General features: G+C 54.3%; 1 protein-coding gene across 50 annotated transcripts in view; it reads left to right on the top strand.

Annotated features, from left to right (window-relative positions):
* CELF4 (CUGBP Elav-like family member 4) overlaps window positions 1-12,740 on the top strand; it is a gene marked incomplete at both ends in the record, with an annotated part of 282,891 nt that overhangs the window by 210,719 nt on the left and 59,432 nt on the right. For 26 of the 50 annotated variants that reach the window (XM_084252930.1, XM_084252928.1, XM_084252924.1 and 23 more), the window contains one exon: window positions 6,113-6,191. In XM_084252930.1, coding sequence (XP_084109056.1) covers window positions 6,113-6,191 — 79 coding nt within the window. The remainder of the gene's footprint in view (window positions 1-6,112; window positions 6,192-12,740) is intronic. The other 24 variants (XM_084252939.1, XM_084252968.1, XM_084252938.1 and 21 more) reach the window with 2 other exon arrangements.

The following is a 12,740-nucleotide window of genomic DNA, read 5'->3' as shown; positions in this document are numbered from 1 at the left end:
TACGGAAGAAAGGAAACAGCTTTATATCTGAGTGATGAAGAAGGCTTCTTTTCTTGCTTTTTGAACAGGGGCCCTGAAAATGATGTCTCTCTTCCCAGAGCTTGGGGCCCAGATGTCCCAAGGGCCCTGGCATGCAGGGCCTGCTGCCTCACTGCATCCACCACCATCCTGTGCAGATAAACCTAGTTCTCAGGGAGAATAAGAACAGCCAGCCCTCTCCTCACAAGACTCCCAGGAGCTGGTGGGCAGGGACAGAGATAAGGGACAGAGCAGGCCTTCCCAGTCTGCTCAGGGAAACCTTAAAGGTTTCATGAGGAGACGCAAGCCCTTCTGTGAGGGGAGTTTGGTCTATACCCACACCTCCCAAATGGAGCCAGAAAGTATCCTCAGATTTGAGGAATCAATTGGGGGTCCCTCAGCCACCCCCCGAGGCCCCCATGAGGATCTCTGCTCATCCTCCCTGGCCCTGACACCCTGCAGGTTGTCAGGAAGGTCAGGAAGATCTACACCTTCCCCAAGCATTTCTGCTTCACAGATTAGAAAATAACCTGGAGGCAGATCCTCCTGAGAGCCCGCCATAGAGCCACCCTGTACAGCCTCCTCCCTTGTCTCCTTAATCCCAATCCCCAGTTTAAATGAGGTGTTTTTTTTTAAGATTTTAAAATGTAAAAATAAAAAGGGTTTTATGATGTCACACAAGTATTCTCTCTCTCCAGGGAACTCAGTCCTGAGTTAGGGTCTGGGGTGCATGAGTAGGAAATCAGACCCCTGCTCTTGAGAACCAAGTGTCCCTCTGTCTCAGTCTGTCTGTCTGCCTCACTCACGTGCACACACACAGGAGCAGTCATAGAGGGTCATGTGTAGCCAGGGGCACTGAGAGATAAGCAGAGGAGTCTTACTGCAAGAGCAGACTTTGAGTGACCAGTGAGAAGTGTCACTTATTTCTAGAGTTGTTCTGGGTCAGCCTTGCTGGCCCTGGTGTGAAGCAGCGGGCTCAGGTACCTGGAATGGCAGGTGGTGGAGGTGCAGAGTGATTGAGGGCTGTCTGGAATGCTGCTGGGGCTTTCTCCAGGTGTCAGCCTGCGAAGGCCCAAGAGGGCTCCCCTAGCACCTCGGTGCAGCTATCAGGAAGTTTGTCACCACAAAAGGGCAGCCATGTGACGACAGTCCCTTCTGAGTCTGGTGGCAGAACACATCTGGCCTTAGGGACCAGTGGCCCCTCCACAGTCTGGCCCTGCCCTGGTGGGGCACTCATTCAGCCTCCGGGAGTCCCTTGCAGGCTGGGGGAGAGGAGCCATGCAGGAAAATGGTTCTCACGCCAGGACAAGCCCTGTGAGGATGCACCAGGAGGACAAGGAAGGAGTAACTGGAACAGTCAGGGTTAATCAGAGCCTTCTTCCTACTGGGGCTGGGACATCCCTGAACCGCAGTCATCCCTGCGCCCTGGCCCACAGGTGTGGTAGACTGATGCAGACACCTGCGGGAGGTAGAAGTCAGAAACAGTAGAAAAGGAGTCACGAGTGAGGAGAAGTAGGGGTGGGGAGAAAGTCAAGAGTGCTGGGGGCTGACTGATCTGTCGGTCTGTCTGGCTGCCCGCCAGCCACAGGCCTCTCCATGGGGAGAGGGGAGCCGTGCTGGACAGACAGGTGAAGCCTCTGGACCAGCTCAATCATCATATTTATTCTAATTGTATCGTAATCGTCCCCAAGGAGGCTGGTTCAAATGAGCTTGACATTATTAAAATTTTAATGCCCAGTTTTCATAGCTGAATGAATATTTAAAGGGTATGTCCCAGCTTAAGTTATGATGATGAAGAAATTAATGGAATGTCTTGTTTAATGCATGGATATGTGTTGATGCAAAAAGTGGCAACGATGGGGAGGGGGTGGGGAAGCAGAGCTGAGCCAAGGGGAAGGGGCCTGGGAGGAGCTGCTGCCAGATGCCTCAGAGAGAATCAGCAGGAAAGGCCCCTGCACCTCAGCCCAGTCCCAGGCCCTCCTGAAGGGGTGGACAGTGGCTGAGATGGACAATGGAACAGGGGGACAAGAGATGGGAGAAAGGGAAGGCACCAAGCAGTGGGCTCCATAGTCCTTGATGCTCTGTGCTCACTGGCAAAGGACACAGGGGCCTGCATAGCAGGAGGGTCCTAGGGCCTAGGCCTGGGGGTCAGGGGTGCAAAGTTAAAAGAAGGCCACTATCCCCTCTCCTTTTCCTCAGCTTCTTTCAGCAGGAAAGTCTTACTCTTCCTCCCTCTTCAAGGAGGAGGACTTGGAGGAGACCTTGGGGAACCAGGCCTTGGGGGACTAGACTAGGGGGAAACAGAGGAGGGAGCCACTGACCCAAGGAGGGAGCTCTCTCCCCAGGCCCAAGGCAGGCATCTGTACAGAGCCCACCCTAGCTGAGAAATCTTCCCAGCTGAGCCTGACACTTTATTTCTGCTGAGAATTAAGAAAACTCAGGGCCCTGTTTTATCTCTCCATCTAGCTGGGTCCTCTCTGACAGCCCCGCACAGGCTGTCTGGTCACTGACCATCCCTATATTATCATGGGACGTGAGAAATGATCCCGGGAGCCACAGGTCCATGGGATCCAATTCAATTTTGGTCCTGCTAGTCTGTTTGGAGCATCCCGTGGGTGCCCGGCCTGTGACAGAAGGCAGATGGGAGGCTGGATGAGGTCCTGATCCCTGTCACCAGGAAGGTAAAAAGTGGAGCCTGGTACTGAGTCATGCAGGAGTTTCTGGGAGTGCTGTCGAGGGCTGGCTGGTCAGGGAGGGCTCCATGAGGGTAGGTGGGGGTGTGTGGGGATAGGGGTGGTAGGGAGAAGGGCCGAGTCAGGAAGCCTGGGGCAGAGCATTCACAAGCACCCTGGTACCAAGAGCTGTGGGACAATGGCTGCCTGCCTGAGGGTGGGACCCCCCATGGAGAGGTGGAAAGCCAGAAGCATAGGGAGAGTTCATGGACCTTGCTTAATTCACCGTGGAAAATGGGAGCTATCCTATCAGAAACAGCTCTGTGCCAGCCCTCATCAGTACCCAGAGCTCGCCCAGCTGCCCGTAGACCTAGGAAGAGAAGACTGGTCATCTTCAAAGGGCATAGTGCAATGTACCCTCTGAGGGACCCCGGACACAGAAATGAGGTGCCAGGGAGAAGTCCTCCAGGAGTCCCTGCCTTTCCTCTGATATCACCCCTAAACACTTAGCATCTATCTAAGTATACACAAACACAGGATGGAGCCTCCTCTGGGGTTCCCCCCCACAACTACATCTCGAGAACCCAGCTGGGTCTGGTTCATACACCTCTGCCTGCCCTTCTTCAGCAGTGCCCCCACCTCCCAGCGCTGAGGAAGCCTGAATCCCCCACCTCTGCTCACTTGCTCCGCTCCATTTCGATCTCCCATGGATCATGCCTAAGCCCGCAATGCCTGGTTCCTAGCATCTCCCCAACAAGTGTCAAGAGTCCTGGAAACTCATAGTATCACTATTCATCACCTCTGTGACCTCAAGCTAGTTTGTTAACCTCTCTGAAACTCCATTTCCTTGGTTAAAGTTAGTCTATTTGCAGACACCATAGGGGAAGTTAATGCTAATCTAACAATAGTCAGGTGTTGCTAAACGATGTTTTGGTCAAGGATGGATGGCATATACCACGGTAGCCCCATAGGTTCCGCCATATTGCCTAGGTTCCCCCATATTGCCTAAGTGTGGCCACTATACCACCTAGGTTTGTTTAATTACACTCCGTGATATTTGTGCAACTATGCAAAAGCATCCAGCAAGGCATTTTGCAGAACCTACCCTTGCTATTAAGATGCGCATGACTATAATGTAGGTAGCAGCTGCGAGTATACCTGCTGGTGTAGCAGTGTTGCATACCCTTTGAGGGGCCTAGGACACCAGGGTACCCCCCCCATGCAACTTATTCCTAGCCTTGACTATAGCTTCTATGTGGACCCTGCCCACTGGAGTGCCAGTAAGTCTCCATGGTCAAGGGGAGCCAGCTGGTGGTAAGAGAGGAAATTCCAAGTCGAGGGAGTAAACTGGGGAGGGGGAGATGTTGTGATGTGGGGAATGGAGCAATGCTACTAGTAGGAGACATGTTGGGGGGCCAGGCTAAAGAGGTTGCATTTGGTTGGCCCAAAGACATGGTCCCAATTCCCCTGTCAAATGGATATTTTTCTCATGGACTTCCTCCCTGGCTTCCTGCTCCCTTCCAGAGCAGCTGGGATCAAACAGCATCAGATATTATAAGGCCCATCCCCCTAACATGTATTGTTAGCACTATGACCACCCATTCTGGCTGACTCCCAAAACTGCCACTTCTCTGAGCTTTGGCTTCTCACTGCATGGTAGAGATAATATTCCCATCTTAGAGAATTACAATAATTGCATAAGCTAGAAATAGTCCCAAAGAAGATGATAGCCAGCACTGGGCCTGGTCTAATCTTGGGGCCTTTCGGGGGTAAATATTGCAGGTTTAGGGGAGACTAGGAGGAAGGGGTGTTCCAGGAGGGAAAGACAGCCTGGGAAAGAGTTGAATACCAAGTACTAAAAGGCACCCGTGGGAAACCAGGGCGGCCCTGCTCCTCCTCTCTCGCCCCCTCCTCCTCCCTGGGGACCTTCCTCTCAGACTTCTGGATCAATTGGTTAAGAACCGGACAAAAGGTGGTTTGTGAGGGAGCCAGGACCCCACAAGCTGGGAACTTCATTATGCCCCTCTTCCTTCTGCCCACGACTGAAGCTTTCTGTAGCATGACGGTTTCTGCAGGCAGCGCTTACGTGCGAAGTATGTAACTCAATAAGTAACCCCTCAACTCCATAAGGGGTACCAAACAGGGACCTTATGGTCAACAATGAAGCCTGACCCCGTCTCATCGGACTGGCCCCTGGGGTCCTCTCTTGCCGCTCTGACCACCTGTGCCTCCTTTCCTCTGTGCTCTGTCCCGGCCTCCTGCTGCTGTCCTTCCTGGAGGTGGCTCTGTCCTTCCCCTGGTCTCGCCTTCACCTTGCTGAGTCACGGGCACCCACACTCCCCCACCCAGTTCTTTTGACGCAGCTAAAACTCCCTCCGAATCCTAGACCAGAAAACCTAAGGAAGCTTGTGACTGGCTAGCCAGCCTCTGTGCAGGAGGGGATTGGCAACAAAAAGTCACCCGATGCAGGATAGGAACCCAGAAATAGCCCTGGCCGATCAGGGTTCCCAGGCTCATCCTGCCTCGGAAAAGCCCTGCCCCAGCTTCTACCTCTAAAAAATGGGGATGTCGGTCCCTCCCCTGCCTGTCTTTGAGGGTTGGTGTTTGTGAGAGAAATGCAAAGGTGGTAAGGGAGAAGGGAGGCACGTGACAGGTCAAAGTACCGGCGAAGACATAAAGTATGATTCCATTGTGTGGTTCCTGCCATTTTGATTGCTTGAAATATCTTGGGACCTCAGGGTAGAGCGCCCACCCCAAGCTTCCCGCAGCTGGGAGGATACAGTCCTGAAGCTTGGAGCTCAGAGACCCCTAGTGGCGTGAACGGGCATTGCGATGGATCCTGGAGCGAGGAGGCTCCGGGCCCCAGTCACCCAGGAGACGGGTGGCTGTGCCCACTCCACACACAACCCAAGGGTACCTCCCTGGCTGCCGTCGGGAGACCAGCCCTCAGCTCTGCTCCAACCAGGGGCCGGATGGCCTAGAGCTCCTGGCACCCCAGGACCCACGCAGTCCATGTTCATGGGATGGCGTAGGGTGGGATGAAACTGGGTGCCAAAGCGGAGGCCTGGGAAGGGTCAGTCCTATCCCAGAGGCCGGCTCATCTCAGCTATCGGAAATGAGAAATGCAAGCAGGCTGGCTCCTGGGAGCCAGGACGGGCCACAGGTGTGCTCAGACTCTCATAGCCCAAGCCAGCAAGAGTTGCTCTATATCGGGTCACCCCAGGGCCTGCTACCCAGGGAGATTCCCCTGAAACAAGGGGCTCTGGGGATTTCATAGTCAAGGGGTGCAGCAATGTGGGGCAAATGTGGGGTGGGTGGTCTATGTACCTATGCACCTGTGAGCACCTGAGTATTCGTGGCGTGGGTGTGTCTGTCCCCCACCCCTGACCTGCTCTAACACTAGCCCCTGTGCTCTGTTGCAGATGAACCGGCCGATCCAGGTGAAGCCAGCGGACAGCGAGAGCCGAGGAGGTAGTAGCTGCCTGCGCCAGCCCCCTTCACGTGAGGGCCCACTTGTCTCTGCCCCCTCCTCTCCCAACCCTTTCTCCTTCTCTCTCCCTGATACAGGGATGCAGCGACTCCCTGCCCCCTCCTCCTGACCCCTTGGGAACTCGTGACGGGGAGTTGGGACAAGGCTGTGGTGTTCTGGTGACTGTATGAGACGTTAATGGGGGGAAGGGGAGACAGGTGTCTGCCGGATGGTGGGGTTCTTCCTTTCTATGAGGAAACATGTAGCACATCCTGAGAATCCTTCTGCCCTCCCAAAAGGGTGCGCCCACCTCTGTGTCTCAGTAAATCCTGTTGTGATGGGACTTGGCCAGTTGAGAGGGTATCAGGCTGTGGTGGAGGAAACAGATCGCAGCTCTGCCTTGGGGAGGTTCCAGCCGGGGCATGAGGAATCCAAGAGGGCCTTCCGTGGGACATGGGGAGGACAAGATCCTGGGCATCGATGGGGTGGGAAGAGAGACATTGGGAAGGGACAGAGGAGGAGGACATGATTTCATCCCACGAACTCAGGCCTCATTCCCCACGGGGAGATGCTGTCCTCTCCACTAGAAAGGAGCCAACCCCATTACATGCAGAGGCTCCACCTGGCCAGAGTCTTGGCTTCCTCTGCCAAGCACCCACCGTCCTGTGTTCTAGTCTATGGCCATGCCCACTTTCAGGCCCAGGTCCAAGGCCCTCTCCTCCTTCACTCTCCCTCCCTGGGAGGCTATTAGCTTAGGGTAAAGATAGCTCAGGTGTCGAAGGCCCAAGCCTGCAAAGCCCACCTTGCCCACACTGCTGTGCCTGCCCCTTTCCTGGCAGACCGCTCACTTGTGTTTCTCTAACCACAGAGGTTCCTCAAAGGCCCAGTGCCCACATCCTCGCCCTGGTGGTGAGAGGGGTGCTGACTGCCAAGGCCTCACATTGAGCTCCAAACCAGCTCATAGCAGAGCCAGGGGCCTCTCTCCTGGACGCAGGCCCACAGGATGGGCCTGTCTTCAGGACGCAGGCCCACAGGGGAACCCCATCATGCAACCCCCAGGATGAGTCATGCAGCCACAAGTCCCTGTTACTGGTGGGGAGAAAACTCTGTACAGACCTGTAACCAGGACAGTAGGTAGCTCCTCAGTCCCAAGAGGAGGTGCCCTAGGTGGGGGCAGCCAGAGACTTCAAAGGAGGTGGGACCCAACAGAGATAGTCTTGAAGGAGGGAAGGTTCCATACCTTAAGAAGTTGGGTTGGCATGAGCAAGGTCCCATGGGGAGGCCTCTGAGGGGGAGCAGTTTGGAGCAGACAGCTCAGCTGACTAGAGACAGCTCTAGCCAGATCCCAGAGAGGGTGTCAGGAGCTCCTCTGCCTAGCAAGGCTGTGATGAGCTCAAATGCAAACTCTTTCCTGCCTTTGCTTGCCTGGGAGGCAATAGCTCTCTGACTCCAAGTTGCTAACCTCATCTCCTTTCTCCCATATATCTCTTGTCTCTGACACTTGCCCCGAACCAGATTAATCAGCTCTTTTATTCTCCCTGCAGTAGAAAAGGGGGGAGGGGGGAGAGCCAAACCTAAACATCTATCTATTAATTGCATATTCAATATTAAACACGGAGATGGTCCTGACTCAGCATTATCACCAAGCTATTTAAAAAAAAAAGAAAGTCGGTTTAAAATAATTTAATATCCATTAAATACTTCTTCTTGGGGAGGGATGGAGAGAGGTGAACATTGAAAAAGATGAAAGAAATAGGAGTAGGAGAGGGTAGGGAGAGTTGGGCTGGGTGTGGGAAGGAGGAAGAGGAAATAGACCCAGAAGAAAGTGGGGAGAGGGCAAGATGGGAGGGAGCTGGGAAGACTGGGGGACAGAGCTGGAAGGAGAAGAGTGGCAGCCAGAAACAGGAGCAACCCGAGGAAGAGACAGGGTCTGCTCCCACCCTGACCCCACTTTCCTCATCCGGACTCCAGGAACTTTGTTCCCAAGTGACGCAGCTTCACGAAGGCCCTGGGGACGCAGGCTGTGTGAGCCCAGAGGCCCTCCAGCTGCTCTGTGGGTGCACCTGGGTGCTCGGGAGCAGCACAAAGAGAGGTGTTTTCTGCTTAGAATTTGGGGTACGTGTAGGGCCTTTGGTCAGGGGGCAGGAGGAAGGTTTCTCCCGGCCCTGTCCACCACGGGACATCGTGGGCACCTCAGCCACATTAGGGTCCCAGTTTCTTGCTCTAAATCCCATGCTTCTAGAAGTAAATTCTGGTCGCATCATTCACTCTCCGAGGAGATGGCGTCCAGGGCCGGGCGTGGATGGAGAAGTGTTGGCGGGGGTGTGTGTGCACAAGTGTGGCTATTGAACTTTCGGGGTGCCAGTCTCTAATGTGGACCTTAGCTGATGCATGTGGACAGGTCACCCTCATGTCTGGATCAGTCCGGAGCACCAAGCTCCGTTCTTTCCTGTGGTGTGTGTTGGCTCTAGTCTCACTTCCGCAGGAGTTGGGTTACAGATACAAAGTGGGTTCTGGCCAAGGTGCTCCCTCGCTGAGCCCCCATCTTCTCATTAAGCAACCATCCGTGGACAGGACACCCACCAGGATTTTAAACAAATGTGTTTAATCCACACAAATTTGGAGATGAAAATTTTTGACCCTATTTAATCGTACACGCAAGGCCCCAGTGAGAAGATGAGAAGAGCTAGAATCTAAGCCCTTGCCTGTCAGTCATCAGAACCCAGAAATCTGCCTTTCTCGGACTTCCAGATTAAACTCACCATCTCGAGGGGTAGTGAGAAGTTACCACAGGTATTTTTCTGCCTCTAGGGCCATTCTCAAGATAGCTGAAGGGGAGATACAGGGTCACAGGTGAGGGAGGCAGGTCCAGACTTGAAAAGGTGCTTTGAAAGCTACCCAGGAGATAAGGCAGACCAGGGCGGGAGCAGGTCAGAGAAGAGAGTCCTCACTCTGGCCTAGAGCAAGCAAGGAGGGCTTCCTGATGGAGGTGGGAATTGGACCAAGAGGTGAAAACTTGGTAGGAGGCAGTAAGGGCGCAAAGTAAAAATGGAACCTTGAACATAAATGATTGAGCCAGTCTCCTTTGAAAACAAGAGTCACTGATCCTGATGGGGGGACCAGGCAGAGAGAGGATGTTACAGGGCAATGTCCCTGCACAGGAAAAGAGGAGATGGCCTAAGAGGCAGGGCTCCAGCTGGGCAGGGAAAGAAAACCAAAGAGAAAGAGCTTCCCTGGGAGCGATCTCCCAGCAAGGAGGATCCAGTTAACCCTACAGAGCTTACTGGACAAAGTTGTATTCAAACTCAGATTCACCCCCAAAATTAGCAAGCCAGTTCATGAAACCAAGGGAGTGAGAGAGACTGGAGATGGAGAGGAACCAGGCAGAGGGCACTCCACGCATGTGTCTGCCTGACCACCTCAGAGGCAAGGACGCTGCCCAGCGCACCCACTATGGTATCCTTTGCTTCCAGCTGGAGCTGGTTCGTGTTCAACATCTGATTGGGTCTCCACAGCTGCAGGGCCTTTCGGCCTCTTGGTTTCATCCCAGCATCTGGATGGAGCTACAGAGGGCTGTCCTGTAGTCCTGACCCCCTTCCCGTCCTCCCAGATTTCAGCCTTAAGTGAGCACTGAGGTTGCAAGACACGATAAGCCTCCCAACACACACAAACTGCTCTGGGGGGTTCTTTCATGGAGTCAGGCTATGAAAGCTCTGGCCTCAGCAAATCTCCTCAGGGAACCCCTGGGCTGAACTGGAGGACACTGGGCCTGGGGTGTGTGCCCACCTCAAAAGAGCCCAAGTAGATCAGCAGCCAAACAGGGGTCCCTGAGGAGGACAGCAGGTCTGAGACGTTGACCAGGTATAACAGACACTGGCCTGATCCCCACACCCCAGCCACCACCTCTCCATCACTGTCAGAACACCAGCAGATCTGTGCTCTCTCCCCTAACCGGTAGGGAGCACCCCTCCCACCCACCCCCACCTCGCACCATCAGAAACCACAGGCATCTCCTCCCAGTGACCGTCCACTGGGTAGAAGGAAGGACTCACTAGGGCCTCATCTGTGCTGTGTTTGGAGAAGCCCCAGTGCTGTCCCACATGTTGCAGCCACCAGCACGCCACACACCCACACCACCAAAGGCATCCACAGAACACACTCCCAATTTCACATGCACTCTAGTGAGGTGGAAGAGAAATATGCACGGGGACGCAGCGACTGGGGCTGGGGGCACAGAATGGGCCACCAGGCTTTATTTCACCAACAAGAAATGACAGATAAACAGAAAGATGGCTGGCTGGTGAGTTGGAGAAGTTAGAAAACCAGATGGCTTGGGGGAGATTCAAGGGAAAGAGTGGGTTCAGGATTGCCTCAGAAAAGGAACAGGTGCAGCACTGGGAAGTCCCTCCCCTTCAAAGGGAACAGGAGCAAGCATGAAAGCAGTCCCCAGGGTTGCCACCGTGGCTCACCCCCCACCAGCACCAGCTCAGGAGCCAGGCCCCACACAGGCACTCTAGGCCCGACTACACAGAAGGCGCCAGCTGACTCGTCTTTGGGACACTGGAGGCCCGAGTTGGGGAGGAGATCACGCCAAGCTTCCACATTGCCTCCCCGGCCCTTCCAGATGCATCTCGTTGAGGTGGAAGAGAGGCAAAGAGGACAGCTTAGACTGAGAGGGGAACCTGTAGGGAGGCTCCGTGATCTGTGGAAGGATGCCAGGTGGACGTAGGCAGGAGACAGAGCTCCCTCTTTGGCCCCCCACTGGCGGCATGGTCTGGGGGTGGCTGGGGAGAGAGATGGAAGGGAGTAGCTCTGAGCTCCAGCCACAGAGAGGGCTCCAGAGGGGTAGTTGAAGTAAGCTACTACCTGTGGATGCCATGGAAGCTTCTAGAAGGCGAAGGAACTTTTGTGCCCTTCCACCCAGCCTCCCCAAGTCCTGCAGAATTAATTGACTGGGGCTGAAGTTCCCCTGTAGAGGACAGGACAGGACACAGTGCAGGTTTCCTGATCCCATGCAGACCGGGTAATGGAGGAGTCAGAGTCCTCAGTAGTTTTGCAGGTTTTTTATTGGGGTTCACCAGGCATATGGCAGGCAGGGGTCCTGGCTGGGGGGCTGGGAGGCTGGCAGGCCTCCCCAGCAAGTCTTCACTCTATCTGGGCTCTCTGGCGTTCATTCTGCTGCTTCTCGGCTTCTCTTTCGGCTTCTGCTTCGGCGTCTACTGCTGCTGCCATCCCTGTGACACCACCCTTAAAAGCACAGTCTTACCTCAGCTGAATCCCCTCTACCTAGGCCTACACCCTATTCCAGGTGCCCGCCATCAGGCATGCATTCAGGACAAGGATCCATCATCTATCCTGATGGCAGAAGGGCAGAAAAGCCTGACATTTTCTTTACCCTACATCCCCACAGCAGGTTCCACTCCTTTCTTTCCTCCATTTCCAGACCTAGGAGCCCACATTTGCCCCACCCCTGGCTTCATGCTCTCTCTCTTGTCTCAGCCTGTGTCTGACGGGACATGGGCAGGCAAGGAAGGCTGGGGGCAGGTGCCACAGCCAGAGTCATTTTATTTCCACTGGGTCCCAAGGCAGGTGCTGGCCCAGTGGTTGAGCCAAGCGTTCCTGCAGCCGCTCCCAGAGTTCATTTAATGGCATCTTCCCGGCGTCCGCCCCCCTCTCCGTGGCCTGCACTGGTGTGGCAGCGGACTCCCGCTGGGCTGGCTAATGAGGTTGGACACAATGCATGTGAACGAGGCTCCCAGCCCTCCCAGAGGCCACGTTCCCCGCCATAAAACCGTGGCTGATTTCGTCCTCCCAGCCCCTCCACCATCTGTAGCCCCATCCGTTCCTGCAGCTTTTTAAATCCTATTAAGTTCCGCATTTCTCCTTGGAGCATTATTTTATTTCTAAACAGACACAGACAATGCGCTATCAGGGAGGCCTCCGGAGGGCTGTTGGAGAGCAAGCAGCTGAGGGGTGTGGGCCCAGGAGGGGCAGCTCCCCTCTGCGGCAGAGGTCCTGGACCCCAGGAGACCCGTGCCACCCCTGAGTTTCTCACTTTTGGGCCTTTCTAACTCTTTAGTTCTCTACTCTGGGTTGGCAAATTAGTGAGTGTTGAGATGAAATGGATGTACAGGCTGGTCCCACTTTACGAAGATTCAATATGCGGAAGTGGCCGCTTTCTACTCTCTGTAGGCAACAAGTGACTCATTTGACAAAAACTTCTGGGTGACCAGAAACCCCTAAGGGTTCTGCTGAGGAAGCCCTGGACCCAGGCAGGACATGGGGGTGGGGGTCACAGCAATGGAAGCTAGAGGATCAGGGACCACAAGATATTAAAGATAAGCTGAAATTATACTGAGATCGTAGTGTTATAGGACAGGGAGAGGGGCAGCCCAAACCCCGCAAACCTGCCTATTCTATATGGGTTCTGCCATCTGCCGCATCAACACAAAACATAGGAGACTTTAATGGGAAGGAACTTTAATAAAGCTAGGAAACAATACAGGTAAGGCAAAGAGTCTAGTTTCTAAATGAAGCACCCAAAGTTACCCGTCCCCTCGTGGGTAAAACGCCATCCAAAT

The sequence above is a fragment of the Talpa europaea genome (genome assembly GCF_964194135.1).
Source record: "Talpa europaea genome assembly, chromosome: 13".
Classification (NCBI taxonomy): Eukaryota; Metazoa; Chordata; class Mammalia; order Eulipotyphla; family Talpidae; genus Talpa; species Talpa europaea.
The sequence above is the reverse complement of the archived record's forward strand: the minus strand, read 5'-3'. Positions and strand labels throughout refer to the sequence as shown.